Source organism: Oncorhynchus keta, chromosome 12 (genome assembly GCF_023373465.1).
Source record: "Oncorhynchus keta strain PuntledgeMale-10-30-2019 chromosome 12, Oket_V2, whole genome shotgun sequence".
Classification (NCBI taxonomy): domain Eukaryota; kingdom Metazoa; phylum Chordata; class Actinopteri; order Salmoniformes; family Salmonidae; genus Oncorhynchus; species Oncorhynchus keta.
The window spans coordinates 54,992,050-55,009,549 of NC_068432.1; the positions used below are offsets into that span (position 1 = coordinate 54,992,050).

The 17,500-nt window shown below is 43.9% G+C and overlaps 2 protein-coding genes across 47 annotated transcripts in view; one reads left to right on the forward strand and one right to left on the reverse strand.

Annotated features, from left to right (window-relative positions):
• The window catches only part of LOC118382407 (MOB kinase activator 3B), a 73,147-nt gene extending 68,666 nt beyond the window's left edge, over nucleotides 1–4,481 (forward strand). For 4 of the 5 annotated variants that reach the window (XR_008061574.1, XR_008061575.1, XR_008061577.1 and 1 more), the window contains one exon: nucleotides 1,201–4,481. Coding sequence is in view for 1 of the 5 variants with exons in the window: in XM_052458660.1 (XP_052314620.1) it covers nucleotides 1,201–1,230 (30 nt within the window). In the remaining 4 variants the exon portion in view is untranslated. The remainder of the gene's footprint in view (nucleotides 1–1,200) is intronic. The other variant, XR_008061578.1, reaches the window with a different exon arrangement.
• Nucleotides 4,482–6,931: 2,450 nt separating this feature from the next.
• Nucleotides 6,932–17,500, reverse strand: part of tek (TEK tyrosine kinase, endothelial) — a 100,283-nt gene continuing 89,714 nt past the window's right edge. For all 42 annotated transcript variants that reach the window (XM_052458661.1, XM_052458677.1, XM_052458676.1 and 39 more), the window contains exons 20-26: nucleotides 14,446–14,636; nucleotides 13,419–13,532; nucleotides 12,271–12,341; nucleotides 11,776–11,816; nucleotides 10,648–10,744; nucleotides 9,103–9,202; nucleotides 6,932–8,394 (exon numbers count right to left, since the gene is read on the reverse strand). In XM_052458661.1, the coding sequence (XP_052314621.1) occupies nucleotides 8,320–8,394; nucleotides 9,103–9,202; nucleotides 10,648–10,744; nucleotides 11,776–11,816; nucleotides 12,271–12,341; nucleotides 13,419–13,532; nucleotides 14,446–14,636 (689 nt within the window). In that variant the 3' untranslated portion in view covers nucleotides 6,932–8,319. The remainder of the gene's footprint in view (nucleotides 8,395–9,102; nucleotides 9,203–10,647; nucleotides 10,745–11,775; nucleotides 11,817–12,270; nucleotides 12,342–13,418; nucleotides 13,533–14,445; nucleotides 14,637–17,500) is intronic.

Here is a 17,500-nt window from a genome sequence, read left to right on the forward strand (position 1 = left end):
GGGAGATGGGATCAGTCTGGTTCTGGTCTCCAGTACACGGCAGGGAGATGGGATCAGTCTGGTTCTGGTCTCCAGTACACGGCAGGGAGATGGGATCAGCCTGGTTCTGGTCTCCAGTACCAGGCAGGGAGATGGGATCAGTCTGGTTCTGGTCTCCAGTACACGGCAGGGAGATGGGATCAGTCTGGTTCTGGTCTCCAGTACACGGCAGGGAGATGGGATCAGTCTGGTTCTGGTCTCCAGTACACGGCAGGGAGATGGGATCAGCCTGGTTCTGGTCTCCAGTACCAGGCAGGGAGATGGGATCAGTCTGGTTCTGGTCTCCAGTACACGGCAGGGAGATGGGATCAGTCTGGTTCTGGTCGCCAGTAAACGGCAGGGAGATGGGATCAGTCTGGTTCTGGTCTCCAGTACACGGCAGGGAGATGGGATCAGTCTGGTTCTGGTCTCCAGTACACGTCAGGGAGATGGGATCAGCCTGGTTCTGGTCTCCAGTACACGTCAGGGACAGACAGATGTCTTCTGCCAGCTCCTGTGAGTCCTTTTCATTTGGCCTTATGGTGGCTCAGAAGAAAGATTAGGACCAGAAGAGTGATGGGGGAATGGGGGAATATGGGGGAATGGGGGAATATGGGGGAATATGGGGAATGGGGGAATATGGGGGAATATGGGGAATGGGGGAATATGGGGGAATGGGGAATATGGGGAATGGGGGAATGGCCTGCGGGAATATATTTGTTCCTTCAGGCCATCTCTTGTGTAGTATAGATCTCCTAGGCAACAGAAAATAGGCAGAAATAAGGACCAGGACGACTGTAGGTCTTGGTGCTACCCTTCTACTGGCCCCTGGGAGGAAGGCTGTTGCCTAGCAACCTGGCTGTGAGTTCTCTGGGTGTGCTATCGGGTTGACCTTGTGCCTAATAGGCTGACAGCCAGTGTGTATTAGCAGGCCGTCAGGCTAGGTGTGTTAGTACGTTGACCTTGAGCGTAGTGATGGCCCTCTCACCAAGGTGGAGCTCAGCTCAGTTTGCCAGCCTGTCACTGTTGCCAAACTCATTCTCCGCTGATACAGGGATTTACACCTGTCTTGACCGAACAGTTGTCATGACAATACCATCGAATGGAGCGCAGTCACATGTGTTGTTGTAAACAAATCAGTTTCATCCTCTCACTCTCTAGTAACTTATTTATCTCTTCCAGAAAGATATGACGTCTGGGATGTGTCACTGAGGTGTTGTAGCAGAACCACTGGAGCTGCCGATGGCCTGGCAGGAGGTTGCCGTGGATATGCTGTGGGAGGGGTCCAGTGAGCAGCAGAGATGCCTCTGAAGCTTGATGACATCATCACCGTGCGTCTGGTAGCCGTAGAAGAACCTGTTACCTGCAGATACGTCTGCCTGGCTGGATCCACACTGTAGCGAGGACAGACTCTACTATTTGTACGATCAACACTGTGGCAGAGACTACTAGTAGTTTGTCATGTTAAATCATTGTCTCTATAACACCAGATCACAGAGGAGGAGCTGATTAACTAATGTTTGCATGACTTGATTATGTTCAATATGAGAGTATGACTACTAGGACCACTTACTTACTGGCTGACTTACTGGCAAGCTGGCTGGCTGACTGATTCACTGGCTGGCTGACTGATTCACTGGCTGGCTGACTGATTCACTGGCTGGCTGACTGATTCACTGGCCAGCTGGCTGACTGACTGATTCACTGGCCAGCTGGCTGGCTGACTGATTCACTGGCCAGCTGGCTGGCTGACTGATTCACTGGCCAGCTGGCTGGCTGACTGTCAAATCAAAACGTAGGAATGGAATCCTATTCCTTATATAGTGCACTACTGTTGACCAGGGCTCTATGGGACCCTACGGGGCCCTATGGACAGAGGCAGTGCACTACGGTTGACCAGGACCCTATGGGACCCTTTGGCCTATGGACAAAGGCAGTGCACTCCGGTTGACCAGGACCCTATGGGACCCTACGGGGCCCTATGGACAGAGGCAGTGCACTACGGTTGACCAGGACCCTATGGGACCCTTTGGCCTATGGACAAAGGCAGTGCACTACGGTTGACCAGGACCCTATGGGACCCTACGGGGCCCTATGGACAGAGGCAGTGCACTACGGTTGACCAGGACCCTATGGGACCCTTTGGCCTATGGACAAAGGCAGTGCACTCCGGTTGACCAGGACCCTATGGGACCCTACGGGTCCCTATGGACAAAGGCAGTGCACTCCGGTTGACCAGGACCCTATGGGACCCTATGGGACCCTATGGACAAAGGCAGTGCACTCCGGTTGACCAGGACCCTATGGGACCCTACGGGGCCCTATGGGCAAAGGCAGTGCACTACGGTTGACCAGGACCCTATGGGACCCTACGGGGCGCTATGGACAGAGGCAGTGCACTACGGTTGACCAGGACCCAATGGGACCCTACGGGGCCCTATGGACAAAGGCAGTGCACTACGGTTGACCAGGACCCTATGGGACCCTACGGGGCCCTATGGACAAAGGCAGTGCACTACGGTTGACCAGGACCCTATGGGACCCTACGGGGCCCTATGGGCAAAGGCAGTGCACTACGGTTGACCAGGACCCTATGGGACCCTACGGGGCCCTATGGGCAAAGGCAGTGCACTATATAGTTAATTCAGAAAGTATTCAGACCCCTTGACTTTTTCTACATGTTGTTACGTTACAGCCTTATTCTAAAACGGATTACATACATCTTTTCCTAATCAATCTACATCACAATACCCCATAATGACATCACAATACCCCATAATGACATCACAATACCCCATAATTACATCACAATACCCCATAATGACATCACAATAACCCAGAATGACATCACAATACCCCATAATGACATCATAATGACAAATTAAAAACAGAAATACCTTATTTACATAAGTATTCAGACCCTTTGCTATGACACTCGAAATTGAGCTCAGGTGCATCCTGTTTCCATTGATGATCCTTGAGATGTTTCTACAACTTGATTGGAGTCCACCTGTGGTAAATTCAATTGATTGGACATGATTTAGAAATGCACACACCTGTCTATATAAGGTCCCACAGTTGTCAGAGCAAAACCAAACCATGAGGTCGAAGGCGTTGTCTGTAGAGCTCCGGTACCGGATTGTGTCCAGGCACAGATCTGGGGAAGGGTACCAAATATGTTCTGTAGCTTTGAAGATCCCCAAGAAAACAGTGGCCTCCATCATTCTAATATGGAAAAAGTTTAGAGCTGGCCTCCCAGCCAAATTGAGCAATCAGGGATGAAGGGCCTTGGTCAGGGAGGTGACCAAGAACCCAATGGTCACTCTGACAGTGCTCCAGAGTTCCTCTGTGGAGATGGGAGAACCTTCCAGAAGGACAACCATCTCTGCAGCATTCCACCAATCAGGCCTTTATGGTAGAGTGGCCAGACAGAAGCCGCTCCTCAGTAAAAGGCACATGACAGCACAGTTTGAGTTTGCCAAGGCACCTAAAGACTCTCAGACCATGAGAAACAAGATTCTCTGGAGGAAACCTGGCACCCTGGTGGTGGCAGCATCACTACGGTGAAGCATGGTGGTGGCAGCATCACTACGGTGAAGCATGGTGGTGGCAGTATCATGCTGCGGAGATGTTTTTCAGTGGCAGAGACAGGAAGACTAGTCAGGATCGAGGGAAAGATGAACAGAACAAAGTACAGAGAGATTCTTGATGAAAATCTGCTCCAGAGCGCTCAGGACCTCTAACTGGGGCGAAGGTTCACCTTCCAACAGAACAACGACCCTAAGCACACAATCAAGACAACACAGTAGTGGTTTCGGGACAAGTCTCTGAATGTCCTTGAGTGGCCCAGGCGGAGCCCGGACTTGACCCCGATTGAACATCTCTGGAGAGACCTGAAAATAGCTCCCATTACAACCTGACAGATCTTGAGAGGATCTGCAGAGAAGAATGGTAGAAACTGCCCAAATACAGGTGTGCCAAGCTTGTAGCGTCAAACCCAAGAAGACTAGAGGATGTCTTCACGGCCAAAGGTGCTTCAACAAAGTACTGAGTAAAGGGTCTGAATACTTATGTAAATGTGATATTGCCGGGGGGGGGGTTTTGTAGTTTCATTGGTCCTTTCAGGTGTTCATCCATCATGATCCTGTTTTTCATTACTTCACCATGAGGACTTCTTTCTATGTAAATTAACTTGTTGTGCTGGCATCCTTAGCCTAGTGAATATGTATTTATGATACTTTAGCAACACTAAAATCAAGTTTTGTTATCCAATCATCAGTCTGTAACTTGACCGTTCAGTTTACGATAACCAACACAAAGTGTCTGACCTACAAAGCGATGATAATATTGTCAACTAGACACTGACACCTATTTACAATTATTTTTAACATTTAGTTTGACTGTTCATGATTCCATGTAAACGTAACACTACACCAGAAACAATAAAGTTTTGAGTATTTTGATTCCTTCCAGAAAAAAGTTTCTATCTTTTCACAAGGTGATTTTATACAGCACATGCCTACTGGTGTTGTTTGCGATACAGAATGGGCTCATCTGTTGTTGAGAGAAACACAGTGGTTCAATCTCTTATTCTGAGCTCATTAGTTTAGCTTAGCCTACTTATACACTATCTGTGATTAGATGGATTATTGATAGCACAGAGGCTAACATGCTAACCCTCACCGTGATTAGATGGATAATAGATAGCATATTAGCCTCTGTGCTAACCCACACTGTGATTAGATTGATAATAGATAGCACAGAGGCTAACATGCTAACACCCTCACTGTGATTAGATGGGTGATAAATACCACAGAGGTTAACATGCTAACACAGGTGATAAATAGCACAGAGGCTAACATGCTAACACCTCACTGTGATTAGACAGGTGATAAATAGCACAGAGGCTAACATGCTAACACCTCACTGTGATTAGATGGGTGATAAATAGCACAGAGGCTAACATGCTAACACCCTCACTGATTAGACGGGTGATAAATACCACAGAGGTTAACATGCTAACACCTCACTGTGATTAGATGGGTGATAAATAGCACAGAGGCTAACATGCCAACACCCTCACTGTGATTAGACAGGTGATAAATACCACAGAGGTTAACATGCTAACATCTCACTGTGATTAGATTGATAATAGATAGCACAGAGGCTAACATGCTAACACCCTCACTGATTAGACAGGTGATAAATAGCACAGAGGTTAACATGCTAACACCTCACTGTGATTAGACGGCTGATAAATAGCACAGAGGCTAACATGCTAACCCTCACTGTGATTAGACAGGTGATAAATAGCACAGAGGCTAACATGCTAACCCTCACTGTGATTAGACAGGTGATAAATAGCACAGAGGCTAACATGCTAACACCTCACTGTGATTAGACAGGTGATAAATAGCACAGAGGCTAACATGCTAACCCTCACTGTGATTATACAGGTGATAAATAGCACAGAGGCTAACACCTCACTGTAGGAAGAGTTCTCTCCATGGACAGCCACTCACAGTGTTTTAATCCACCAGTATGTTTTTTTTACTTCACCTCAGAGGTTCTCAACATGGATTAAAGTCAAGGTTGATCCTCACCACAGCTAATTAAAAAGAGAGTTGCTTCGTCTAATCAATCAGATCCATGTACAACAGTAGGCTAAAATATAAAGCTGACCAGGCACTCACAGCCCACCTCTACAGTACCTCTCACCTCAGTGACTGTGTGTCTCTGTCTGAGTCTGTCTAACCGAAGAGGAGGTTTAATGCTGACATGTCGGTCGGTACATAATTGACTTATTCTTCGTAGTCAACGGTGCGACAATCGTCCTCCAACGAGAGTCTTGTCTTTGGGCCAAAACTTGCGCCCCTTTAGTCCCATGAGAGACACCATCTCTTGCAGCTCAGACCTACCAGTCGGTGGTACCGCCTAGACTTTTCCTCCATGGGTGAGGAGGCCAGCAGCCCTCCGGTGTGTGTTCAGATCGTGTCGATGATCTTCCTGGTGTGTTTCGGCCTGTACTGCATCGTGAAGGGCGTGTCCTTCGGCCTCTTCAGCTGGTGGTATATCCTGGGAGGATCGTGTATAGTGGCGGCAGCTTTCGCATCGTTCAGGGTATATGAGGTGTGTATTATCTCTGCCCAGAGGGAGATCTGTGAGGGACAGCCCTGTGGACCAGAGACAGCCCTGTGGACCAGAGACTAGGGACAGCCCTGTGGACCAGAGACTAAGGACAGCCCTGTGGACCAGAGACAGTCCTGTGGACCAGAGACTAGGGACAGCCCTGTGGACCAGAGACTAGGGACAGCCCTGTGGACCAGAGACAGCCCTGTGGACCAGAGACTAGGGACAGCCCTGTGGACCAGAGACCAGAGACAGTCCTGTGGACCAGAGACAGTCCTGTGGACCAGAGACAGCCCTGTGGACCAGAGACAGCCCTGTGGACCAGAGACTAGTGAGAGCCCTGTGGACCAGAGACAGCCCTGTGGACCAGAGACAGCCCTGTGGACCAGAGACTAGGGCCATCCCTGTGGACCAGAGACAGCCCTGTGGACCAGAGACTAGGGACATCCCTGTGGATGTCTGTGGACCCAGTGTGACCCAGAGACGAGTGACCCAGAGACGAGGAACAGACCTGTAAGCAGACAGAAGACCCTGCGAGGAGACCGTGGCGGTAACTGCCAGATATAGACTGGACTTCTACTGGACACTCAACTCAGGACCACTGACCTATCCTGGACTATCTGGATATAAAATTGATAGAAATAAGGACAGAATAACTCCAGTATTACTGACTTGTGTCATGAAATCATAGTGTACTGCTTGATTATTAGGTGGTATGCTTTGTTGCACTCAACTCTTTGTACATTTTGTTTTTTAAAGTATCACACAAGTCATACGTCACAGATAAGAATTTAATCACAAAACGTTTTATTAATTTTAAGGATACAATTTTTTCTCCCCCCCCCCAAGTAATGGTTTCTTAAAGACATTTACATCTGATATTACAGCAGGCTGCCATGTATGTTACACTATACAGATGTAGGTTCTTCATTTGATCACTTTTTTGTTGTTGGGAATTTTCCTACACAGCTGAAAATGCAAACTTGTAGTGTATTATTCAAGGTTTAAAAAGGCTTTTACATTTTGGAGTTTCCACTTTAAAATGTCAGACTTGATTTGCACCTAATGAAAAATGTATTATAGCCCGCGTAATAATTCACTTTTCCTGTTGCTGCAGGATTATTTTCCAGCTGTAGAAAACTGGCTCAAATTAAGATCCTCCATCTGTAAGGTCAACCGTTACACTGTTGTTATCGGTCAGCCAGCGACTAGCATAGTGTGTGTCCCAAATGGCACTATTCCCTTTCCAGTGCACTACTTTTGACCAGGGCTGTTGTTATCGGTCAGCCAGCGACTAGCATAGCGTGTGTCCCAAATGGCACTATTCCCTTTCCAGTGCACTACTTTTGACCAGGGCTGTTGTTATCGGCCAGCCAGCGACTAGCATAGTGTGTGTCCCAAATGGCACTATTCCCTTTCCAGTGCACTACTTTTGACCAGGGCTGTTGTTATCGGTCAGCCAGCGACTAGCATAGCGTGTGTCCCAAATGGCACTATTCCCTTTCCAGTGCACTACTTTTGACCAGGGCTGTCGTTATCGGTCAGCCAGCGACTAGCATAGTGTGTGTCCCAAATGGCACTATTCCCTTTCCAGTGCACTACTTTTGACCAGGGCTGTTGTTATCGGTCAGCCAGCGACTAGCATAGCGTGTGTCCCAAATGGCACTATTCCCTTTCCAGTGCACTACTTTTGACCAGGGCTGTTGTTATCGGTCAGCCAGCGACTAGCATAGCGTGTGTCCCAAATGGCACTATTCCCTTTCCAGTGCACTACTTTTGACCAGGGCTGTTGTTATCGGTCAGCCAGCGACTAGCATAGCCTGTGTCCCAAATGGCACTATTCCCTTTCCAGTGCACTACTTTTGACCAGGGCCCCTAGGTAGTGCACTATACAGTATGGGGGAATAGGGTGGACGGTTCATCAAAACAGAAGAATCATCATCAACAACAACAACAACAACAACAACAATTTAACATCAAGGATTACCGTTTTGAAAGTCAGTTTATGATTGGACAAAAGTTAGCACATAACTTGGAATACACAATATGTGCAAAATACTAGTCTGTGAATCCCTTGTAAGAGGATTTCTTAAACCATGTAACTTTATAATTCTCCGTACAACGCAGTGGTAGTGGAATACTTGCACTGTAGTTTTTAGGTTTAGCACAAGGTCATCCAGCTTCCTCTGCGGAGCAGTCGATACCGGCATAGGTGAACTTCTCATACAGAGTGGTGTTGACATATGTCTAGAAACAACAGGAAGAGAAATAGGGTTCTGTACTTAATTAACTGATAGAGAAAGCTTGCGATGGGCTACTGTCATTACCTGTACCTACGTTGTGGCTACTACTTCCTACTGGAACTTCCTACTTCCTACTGTAACCTCCTACTTCCTACTGGACCTTCCTACTGGAACTTCCTACTTCCTACTGGAACCTCCTACTTCCTACTGGAACTTCCTACTGGAACCTCCTACTGGAACTTCCTACTCCCTACTGTAACTTCCTACGTCCTACTGGAACTTCCTACTTCAACTTCCTACCTCCTACTGTAACTTCCTACTTCCTACTGTAACTTCCTACTTCCTACTTCAACTTCCTACCTCCTACTGTAACTTCCTACTTCCTACTGTAACTTCCTACTTCCTACTGTAACTTCCTACTTCCTACTGTAACTTCCTACTTCCGACTGTAACCTCCTACTGGAACTTCCTACTGGAACTTCCTACTCCCTACTGTAACTTCCTACGTCCTACTGGAACTTCCTACTTCAACTTCCTACCTCCTACTGTAACTTCCTACGTCCTACTGTAACTTCCTACTTCAACTTCCTACCTCCTACTGTAACTTCCTACTTCAACTTACTACTTCCTACTGGAACTTCCTACTGCTGAATGTCCTATGTGGTTTTTTTTTATTACCAATGACGGAGTAAAAAATAAAGTGTGTTTTTACCTTCCTCTCCTCCAGCATCCTGTTGAGGGAGACCAGTATCTGTTGAAACGAGGGTCTCTCGTAGGGCTTTTCTCTCCAGCACTGACCCATCAGGTCATACCTGGACAACAACACAGGAGAGGGGTGGAAAATGGATTTAATACATACCGCAAATAACCTTGAATCTGATTTCAACTTATTTTTTATGTTTTTAAAACTGTACCCTCATTTCCTTCATGCGTGTCTCTATATTCTATATGTCTCTATATTCTATATGTCTCTATATTCTATATGTCTATATTCTATGTCTCTATATTCTATATGTCTCTATATTCTGTATGTCTCTATATTCTATATGTCTCTATATTTTATATGTCTCTATATGTCTCTATATTCTATATGTCTCTATATTCTATATGTCTCTATATTCTATATGTCTCTATATTCTATATGTCTATATTCTATGTCTCTATATTCTATGTCTCTATATTCTATATGTCTCTATATTCTATATGTCTCTATATTCTATATGTCTCTATATTCTGTATGTCTCTATATTCTATATGTCTCTATATTCTATATGTCTCTATATTCTGTGTGTCTCTATATTCTGTATGTCTCTATATTCTATATGTCTTTATATTCTGTGTGTCTCTTTATTCTATATGTCTCTATATTCTATATGTCTCTATATTCTATATGTCTCTATATTCTGTATGTCTCTATATTCTATATGTCTCTATATTCTGTATGTCTCTATATTCTATATGTCTCTATATTCTGTATGTCTCTATATTCTATATGTCTCTATATTCTATATGTCTCTATATTCTATATGTCTTTATATTCGGTGTGTCTCTTTATTCTATATGTCTCTATATTCTATATGTCTATATTCTATATGTCTCTATATTCTATATGTCTCTATATTCTGTGTGTCTCTTTATTCTATATTTCTCTATATTCTATATGTCTCTATATTCTATATGTCTCTATATTCTATATGTCTCTATATTCTGTGTGTCTCTATATTCTGTGTGTCTCTATATTCTGTGTGTCTCTATATTCTGTGTGTCTCTATATTCTATTTGTCTCTATATTCTATGTGTCTCTATATTCTATATGTCTCTATATTCTATGTGTCTCTATATTCTATATGTCTCTATATTCTATATGTCTCTATATTCTGTGTGTCTCTATATTCTGTGTGTCTCTATATTCTATGTCTCTATATTCTGTGTGTCTCTATATTCTATATGTCTCTATATTCTGTGTGTCTCTATATTCTATATGTCTCTATATTCTATATGTCTCTATATTCTATATGTCTCTATATTTTATATGTCTCTATATGTCTCTATATTCTATATGTCTCTATATTCTATATGTCTCTATATTCTATATGTCTCTATATTCTATATGACTCTATATTCTGTGTGTCTCTATATTCTGTGTGTCTCTATATTCTATATGTCTCTATATTCTGTGTGTCTCTATATTCTATGATGTCTACCGTCAGAGTCTTCAGCAGAGCCCTGGTTAGACTCCCATCTCCAGACTACTTACACCTCATCGTCACAGTTGAGGGGTTTCTCCAGCCGGTAGCTCTGAGGCAGTTTCTCATACAGCTCTGCACACGTCATCCCACAGTACGGAGTACCTCCTGATACACCAGGTCAACACAAAATACACATGATAAGACACACACACAGTAATGTACACACACTGGACGTATCAGGCTGCATTTCAAATCCATTGTCAATATTGTAGATTATTATCCTGGATACAAACCTAATTATCCTGGATACAAACCTAATTATCCTGGATACAAACCTAATTGTCCTGGATGTAAACCTAATTATCCTGGATGCAAACCTAATTATCCTGGATGCAAACCTAATTACCCTGGATGCAAACCTAATTACCCTGGATGCAAACCTAATTACCCTGGATGCAAACCTAATTACCCTGGATACAAACCTAATTACCCTGAATACAAACCTAATTACCCTGGATACAAACCTAATTATCCTGGATGCAAACCTAATTACCCTGGATGCAAACCTAATTACCCTGGATACAAACCTAATTACCCTGGATACAAACCTAATTATCCTGGATACAAACCTAATTATCCTGGATACAAACCTAATTATCCTGGATACAAACCTAATTACCCTGGATGTAAACCTAGTTACCCTGGATACAAACCTAATTACCCTGTATACAAACCTAATTACCCTGGATGTAAACCTAGTTACCCTGGATACAAACCTAATTACCCTGAATACAAACCTAATTATCCTGGATGCAAACCTAATTACCCTGGATGCAAACCTAATTACCCTGGATACAAACCTAATTACCCTGGATACAAACCTAATTACCCTGGATACAAACCTAATTATCCTGGATGCAAACCTAATTACCCTGGATGCAAACCTAATTACCCTGGATACAAACCTAATTACCCTGGATACAAACCTAATTATCCTGGATACAAACCTAATTATCCTGGATACAAACCTAATTATCCTGGATACAAACCTAATTACCCTGGATGTAAACCTAGTTACCCTGGATACAAACCTAATTACCCTGTATACAAACCTAATTACCCTGGATGTAAACCTAGTTACCCTGGATACAAACCTAATTACCCTGAATACAAACCTAATTATCCTGAATACAAACCTAAACTGACGATCTCCCAGAGAAGTACACCGTAAGACCATCTGGAGAGAGAGAGAGAGAGAGAGAGAAGAGACAAGAAAGAGAGAGAGAGAGGGAGGAGAGAGAGAAGAAAGAACGAGAGAGGAGAGAAAGAGAGAGAAGTGATAGAGATTAAATGTACACAGTCAGACCATATAGAGTTAATGTATTTTAAAGTTTCTTTCTGCAGCTGTTTAGATAGTTTCAGTATACAGTGGGGCAAAAAAAGTATTTAGTCAGCCACCAATTGTGCAAGTTCTCCCACTTAAAAAGATGGGAGAGGCCTGTAATTTTCATCATAGGTACACTTCAACTATGACAGACAAAATGAGAAAAAAAATCACATTATAGGATTTTTAATGAATTTATTTGCAAATTAAAAAACTAGTGAAATCACAAAAAAAAAAGGTGTCTGGACACTTGTAGAACATTCCATTCCCATTTTGTTTTTAAATAGATGAAAGATGCAGTACTCACACGTCACTGTTGGTGGTGTAGACACTGTAGTTCAGTGATTCTATGGCCATCCACCTGACAGGTAACCGTCCCTGTGAGTCACACACAGTAAACATCTCTTTGTCAACAACGTTTTAGCACTAATAAAGTAATAATAATATAATCATTAATAATAATAATAATAATTTTAATAAAGTAAAAATATGTTTTGATGTCCTCTGTGCCCTTATGAATAACCCCTATGATGTAGCTGGAATGATGAGATAGATGTTCGTCTTCTCTGTTTTTTGATGAGATAGATGTTCTTCTTCTCTGTTTTTGATGAGATAGATGTTCTTCTTCTCTGTTTTTGATGAGATAGATGTTCTTCTTCTCTGTTTTTGATGAGATAGATGTTCTTCTTCTCTGTTTTTGATGAGATAGATGTTCTTCTTCTCTGTTTTTGATGAGAGAGATGTTCTTCTTCTCTGTTTTTGATGAGATAGATGTTCTTCTTCTCTGTTTTTGATGAGAGAGATGTTCTTCTTCTATGTTTTTGTTTTATTATTTCACTGCCATACTGTGTTTAACTGTGTTCCATCTTGTGTAGCCATCTTGTCTCAAGAGGACCACAATGGAAATAAGTCCCAGACTGTATTGTGTGTTGTCCTCCATGATTTAACAATGGAAATAAGTCCCAGACTGTATTGTCTGTTATCCTCTATGATTTAACAATGGAAATAAGTCCCAGACTGTATTGTGTGTTATCCTCCATGATTTAACAATGGAAATAAGTCCCAGACTGTATAGTGTGTTATCCTCTATGATTTAACAGTGGAAATAAGTCCCAGACTGTATAGTGTGTTATCCTCTATGATTTAACAATGGAAATAAGTCCCAGACTGTATAGTGTGTTATCCTCCATGATTTAACAGTGGAAATAAGTCCCAGACTGTATTGTGTGTTATCCTCCATGATTTAACAATGGAAATAAGTCCCAGACTGTATTGTGTGTTATCTTCTATGATTTAATTAATGTGCATGTATAGATTTTAAGTTTTATGTGTGTTTGTTTTGTTTTTTTAATGGTGGTATTAATAAACTAAACCAACTGAAAGGTAGGCTTCTGTTTGTGACCACAGCGGATCATATGATCTCATAGTTACCCTGGATACTTCAGAGACTCTTACCATCGTCTTCTTCACATAGACCTCCTGACCTCTGGACAGACCAAAGTCGGCTATCTTGGCCACAAAGTTGTCTCCCACCAGGATGTTCCTGGCTGCCAGGTCTCTGTGGATGAACTAGAAATCACAAGAGATCTGATCAGAATATACAACTCACAATAATAAATTCCACAGTATGTGCAACGTTTATGGGATTTTATGACTAAAAGCACACTCTCTTGTCTCTGGGATCTGAAACATAAAAAAAGGCACTGACCTAGCCTGGTCCCAGGTCAGTTTGGGCTGTACCTAGCCTGGTCCCAGATCAGTTTGGGCTGTACCTAGCCTGGTCCCAGATCAGTTTGGGCTGTACCTAGCCTGGTCCCAGATCAGTTTGGGCTGTACCTAGCCTGGTCCCAGATCAGTTTGGGCTGGACCGAGCCTAGTCCCAGGTCAGTTTGGGCTGTACCTAGCCTGGTCCCAGATCAGTTTGGGCTGTACCTAGCCTGGTCCCAGATCAGTTTGGGCTGTACCTAGCCGGGTCCCAGATCAGTTTGGGCTGTACCTAGCCTGGTCCCAGATCAGTTTGGGCTGTACCAAGCCGGGTCCCAGATTAGTTTGGGCTGTACCTAACCTGGTCCCAGATCAGTTTGGGCTGTACCTAGCCTGGTCACATACCAGTTTGGTCTATACCTCGGGCCATATCTTCAGTACTGACCTGTTTCTGAGCCAGGTAGTCTATGCCCCGGGTCATGTCTCCAGTACTGACCTGTTTCTGAGCCAGGTAGTCCATGCCTCTGGCCACATCTTCAGTACTGACCTGTTTCTGAGCCAGGTAGTCCATGCCCCGGGCCACATCTCCAGTACTGACGTGTATCTGAGCCAGGTAGTCTATGCCTCGGGCCACATCTCCAGTACTGACCTGTTTCTGAGCCAGGTAGTCCATGCCCCGGGCCACATCTCCAGTACTGACCTGTTTCTGAGCCAGGTAGTCCACATCTTCAGTACTGACCTGTTTCTGAGCCAGGTAGTCCACATCTCCAGTACTGACCTGTTTCTGAGCCAGGTAGTCCATGCCCCGGGCCACATCGGCAGCAAAGTGGAGCAGCTGTTGTGAGGTGAGGGTGGAGGCGGTGCTGTTGGCGATAGCGAAGGCCGGGTCAGTCTCCAACACTCTGCTCTTCCTCAGGAAGTCCAACAGGTTACCGTGAGGGGCGAACTCTATGGCCAGGTACAGGTAACCTGGAGACATGGTAGAAAAACCTGGTTAATAATATCATATATCACTTTACTCTATGGCTAGTTAGAGATACCCTGTCCAAGAGATGGGTAACATTATATCAGCTTGCCGTGAGGGGGCTCTATGGTCAGGTACAGATACCCTGATGAGAGGTAACAGAGAGAGATGGGTAGCATTAGGTACAGATACCCTGATGAGAGGTAACAGAGAGAGATGGGTAACATTAGGTACAGATACCCTGATGAGAGGTAACAGAGAGAGATGGGTAACATTAGGTACAGATACCCTGATAAGAGGTAACAGAGAGAGGTGGGTAACATTATATCAGCTTGTTGTGAGGGGGGCTCTATGGTCAGGTACAGATACCCTGATGAGAGGTAACAGAGAGGGGTGGGTAACATTATATCAGCTTGTTGTGAGGGGGGCTCTATGGTCAGGTACAGATACCCTGATGAGAGGTAACAGAGAGGGGTGGGTAACATTATATCAGCTTGTTGTGAGGGGGGCTCTATGGTCAGGTACAGATACCCTGATGAGAGGTAACAGAGAGGGGTGGGTAACATTATATCAGCTTGTTGTGAGGGGGGCTCTATGGTCAGGTACAGATACCTGATGAGAGGTAACAGAGAGGGGTGGGTAACATTATATCAGCTTGTTGTGAGGGGGGGGGGCTCTATGGTCAGGTACAGATACCCTGATGAGAGGTAACAGAGAGAGGTGGGTAGCATTATATCAGCTTGTTGTGAGGGGGCTCTATGGTCAGGTACAGATACCCTGATGAGAGGTAACAGAGAGAGATGGGTAACATTATATCAGCTTGTTGTGAGGGGGGGCTCTATGGTCAGGTACAGATACCCTGATGAGAGGTAACAGAGAGAGGTGGGTAACATTATATCAGCTTGTTGTGAGGGGGGGGCTCTATGGTCAGGTACAGATACCCTGATAAGAGGTAACAGAGAGAGGTGGGTAACATTAGGTACAGATACCCTGATGAGAGGTAACAGAGAGAGGTGGGTAACATTAGGTACAGATACCCAGATGAGAGGTAACAGAGAGAGGTGGGTAACATTAGGTACAGATACCCTGATGAGAGGTAACAGAGAGAGGTGGGTAGCATTAGGTACAGATACCCTGATGAGAGGCGGGTATTTCTGTCACTTTGTCTTTTAAATGGAATCGATTGGTCTTCATTATTCTTCTTCTAATAGTATTACCACGGAAAAACCCCATCTGATCAACAGTAAAACCCATCTGATCAACAGCCCAGTAAAACCCATCTGATCAACAGTAAAACCCATCTGATCAACAGTAAAACCCATCTGATCAACAGTAAAACCCATCTGATCAACAGTAAAACCCATCTGATCAACAGCCCAGTAAAACCCATCTGATCAACAGCCCAGTAAAACCCATCTGATCAACAGCCCAGTAAAACCCATCTGATCAACAGTAAAACCCATCTGATCAACAGTAAAACCCATCTGATCAACAGTAAAACCCATCTGATCAACAGTAAAACCCATCTGAACAACAGTAAAACCCATCTGATCAACAGTAAAACCCATCTGATCAACAGTAAAACCCATCTGATCAACAGTAAAACCCATCTGATCAACAGCCCAGTAAAACCCATCTGATCAACAGTAAAACCCATCTGATCAACAGTAAAAACCCATCTGATCAACAGTAAAACCCATCTGATCAACAGTAAAACCCATCTGATCAACAGTAAAATCCATCTGATCAACAGTAAAACCCATCTGATCAACAGTAAAACCCATCTGATCAACAGTAAAACCCATCTGATCAACAGTAAAACCCATCTGATCAACAGTAAAACCCATCCGATCAACAGTAAAACCCATCTGATCAATAGTAAAACCCATCTGATCAACAGTAAAACCCATCTGATCAATAGTAATACCCATCTGATCAACAGTAAAACCCATCTGATCAACAGTAAAACCCATCTGATCAACAGTAAAACCCATCTGATCAACAGTAAAACCCATCTGATCAACAGCCCAGTAAAACCCATCTGATCAACAGCCCAGTAAATCCCATCTGATCAACAGTAAAACCCATCTGATCAACAGTAAAACCCATCTGATCAACAGTAAAACCCATCTGATCAACAGTAAAACCCATCTGATCAACAGCCCAGTAAAACCCATCTGATCAACAGCCCAGTAAATCCCATCTGATCAACAGTAAAACCCATCTGATCAACAGTAAATCCCATCTGATCAACAGTAAAACCCATCTGATCAACAGTAAAACCCATCTGATCAACAGTAAAACCCATCTGATCAACAGCCCAGTAAAACCCATCTGATCAACAGCCCAGTAAAACCCATCTGATCAACAGTAAAACCCATCTGATCAACAGTAAAACCCATCTGGTCAACAGTAAAACCCATCTGATCAACAGTAAAACCCATCTGATCAACAGCCCAGTAAAACCCATCTGATCAACAGTAAAACCCATCTGATCAACAGCCCAGTAAAACCCATCTGATCAACAGTAAAACCCATCTGATCAACAGCCCAGTAAAACCCATCTGATCAACAGTAAAACCCATCTGATCAACAGCCCAGTAAAACCCATCTGATCAACAGTAAAACCCATCTGATCAACAGCCCAGTAAAACCCATCTGATCAACAGTAAAACCCATCTGATCAACAGCCCAGTAAAACCCATCTGATCAACAGTAAAACCCATCTGATCAACAGTAAAACCCATCTGATCAACAGCCCAGTAAAACCCATCTGATCAACAGCCCAGTAAATCCCATCTGATCAACAGCCCAGTAAAACCCATCTGATCAACAGTAAAAACCCATCTGATCAACAGTAAAACCCATC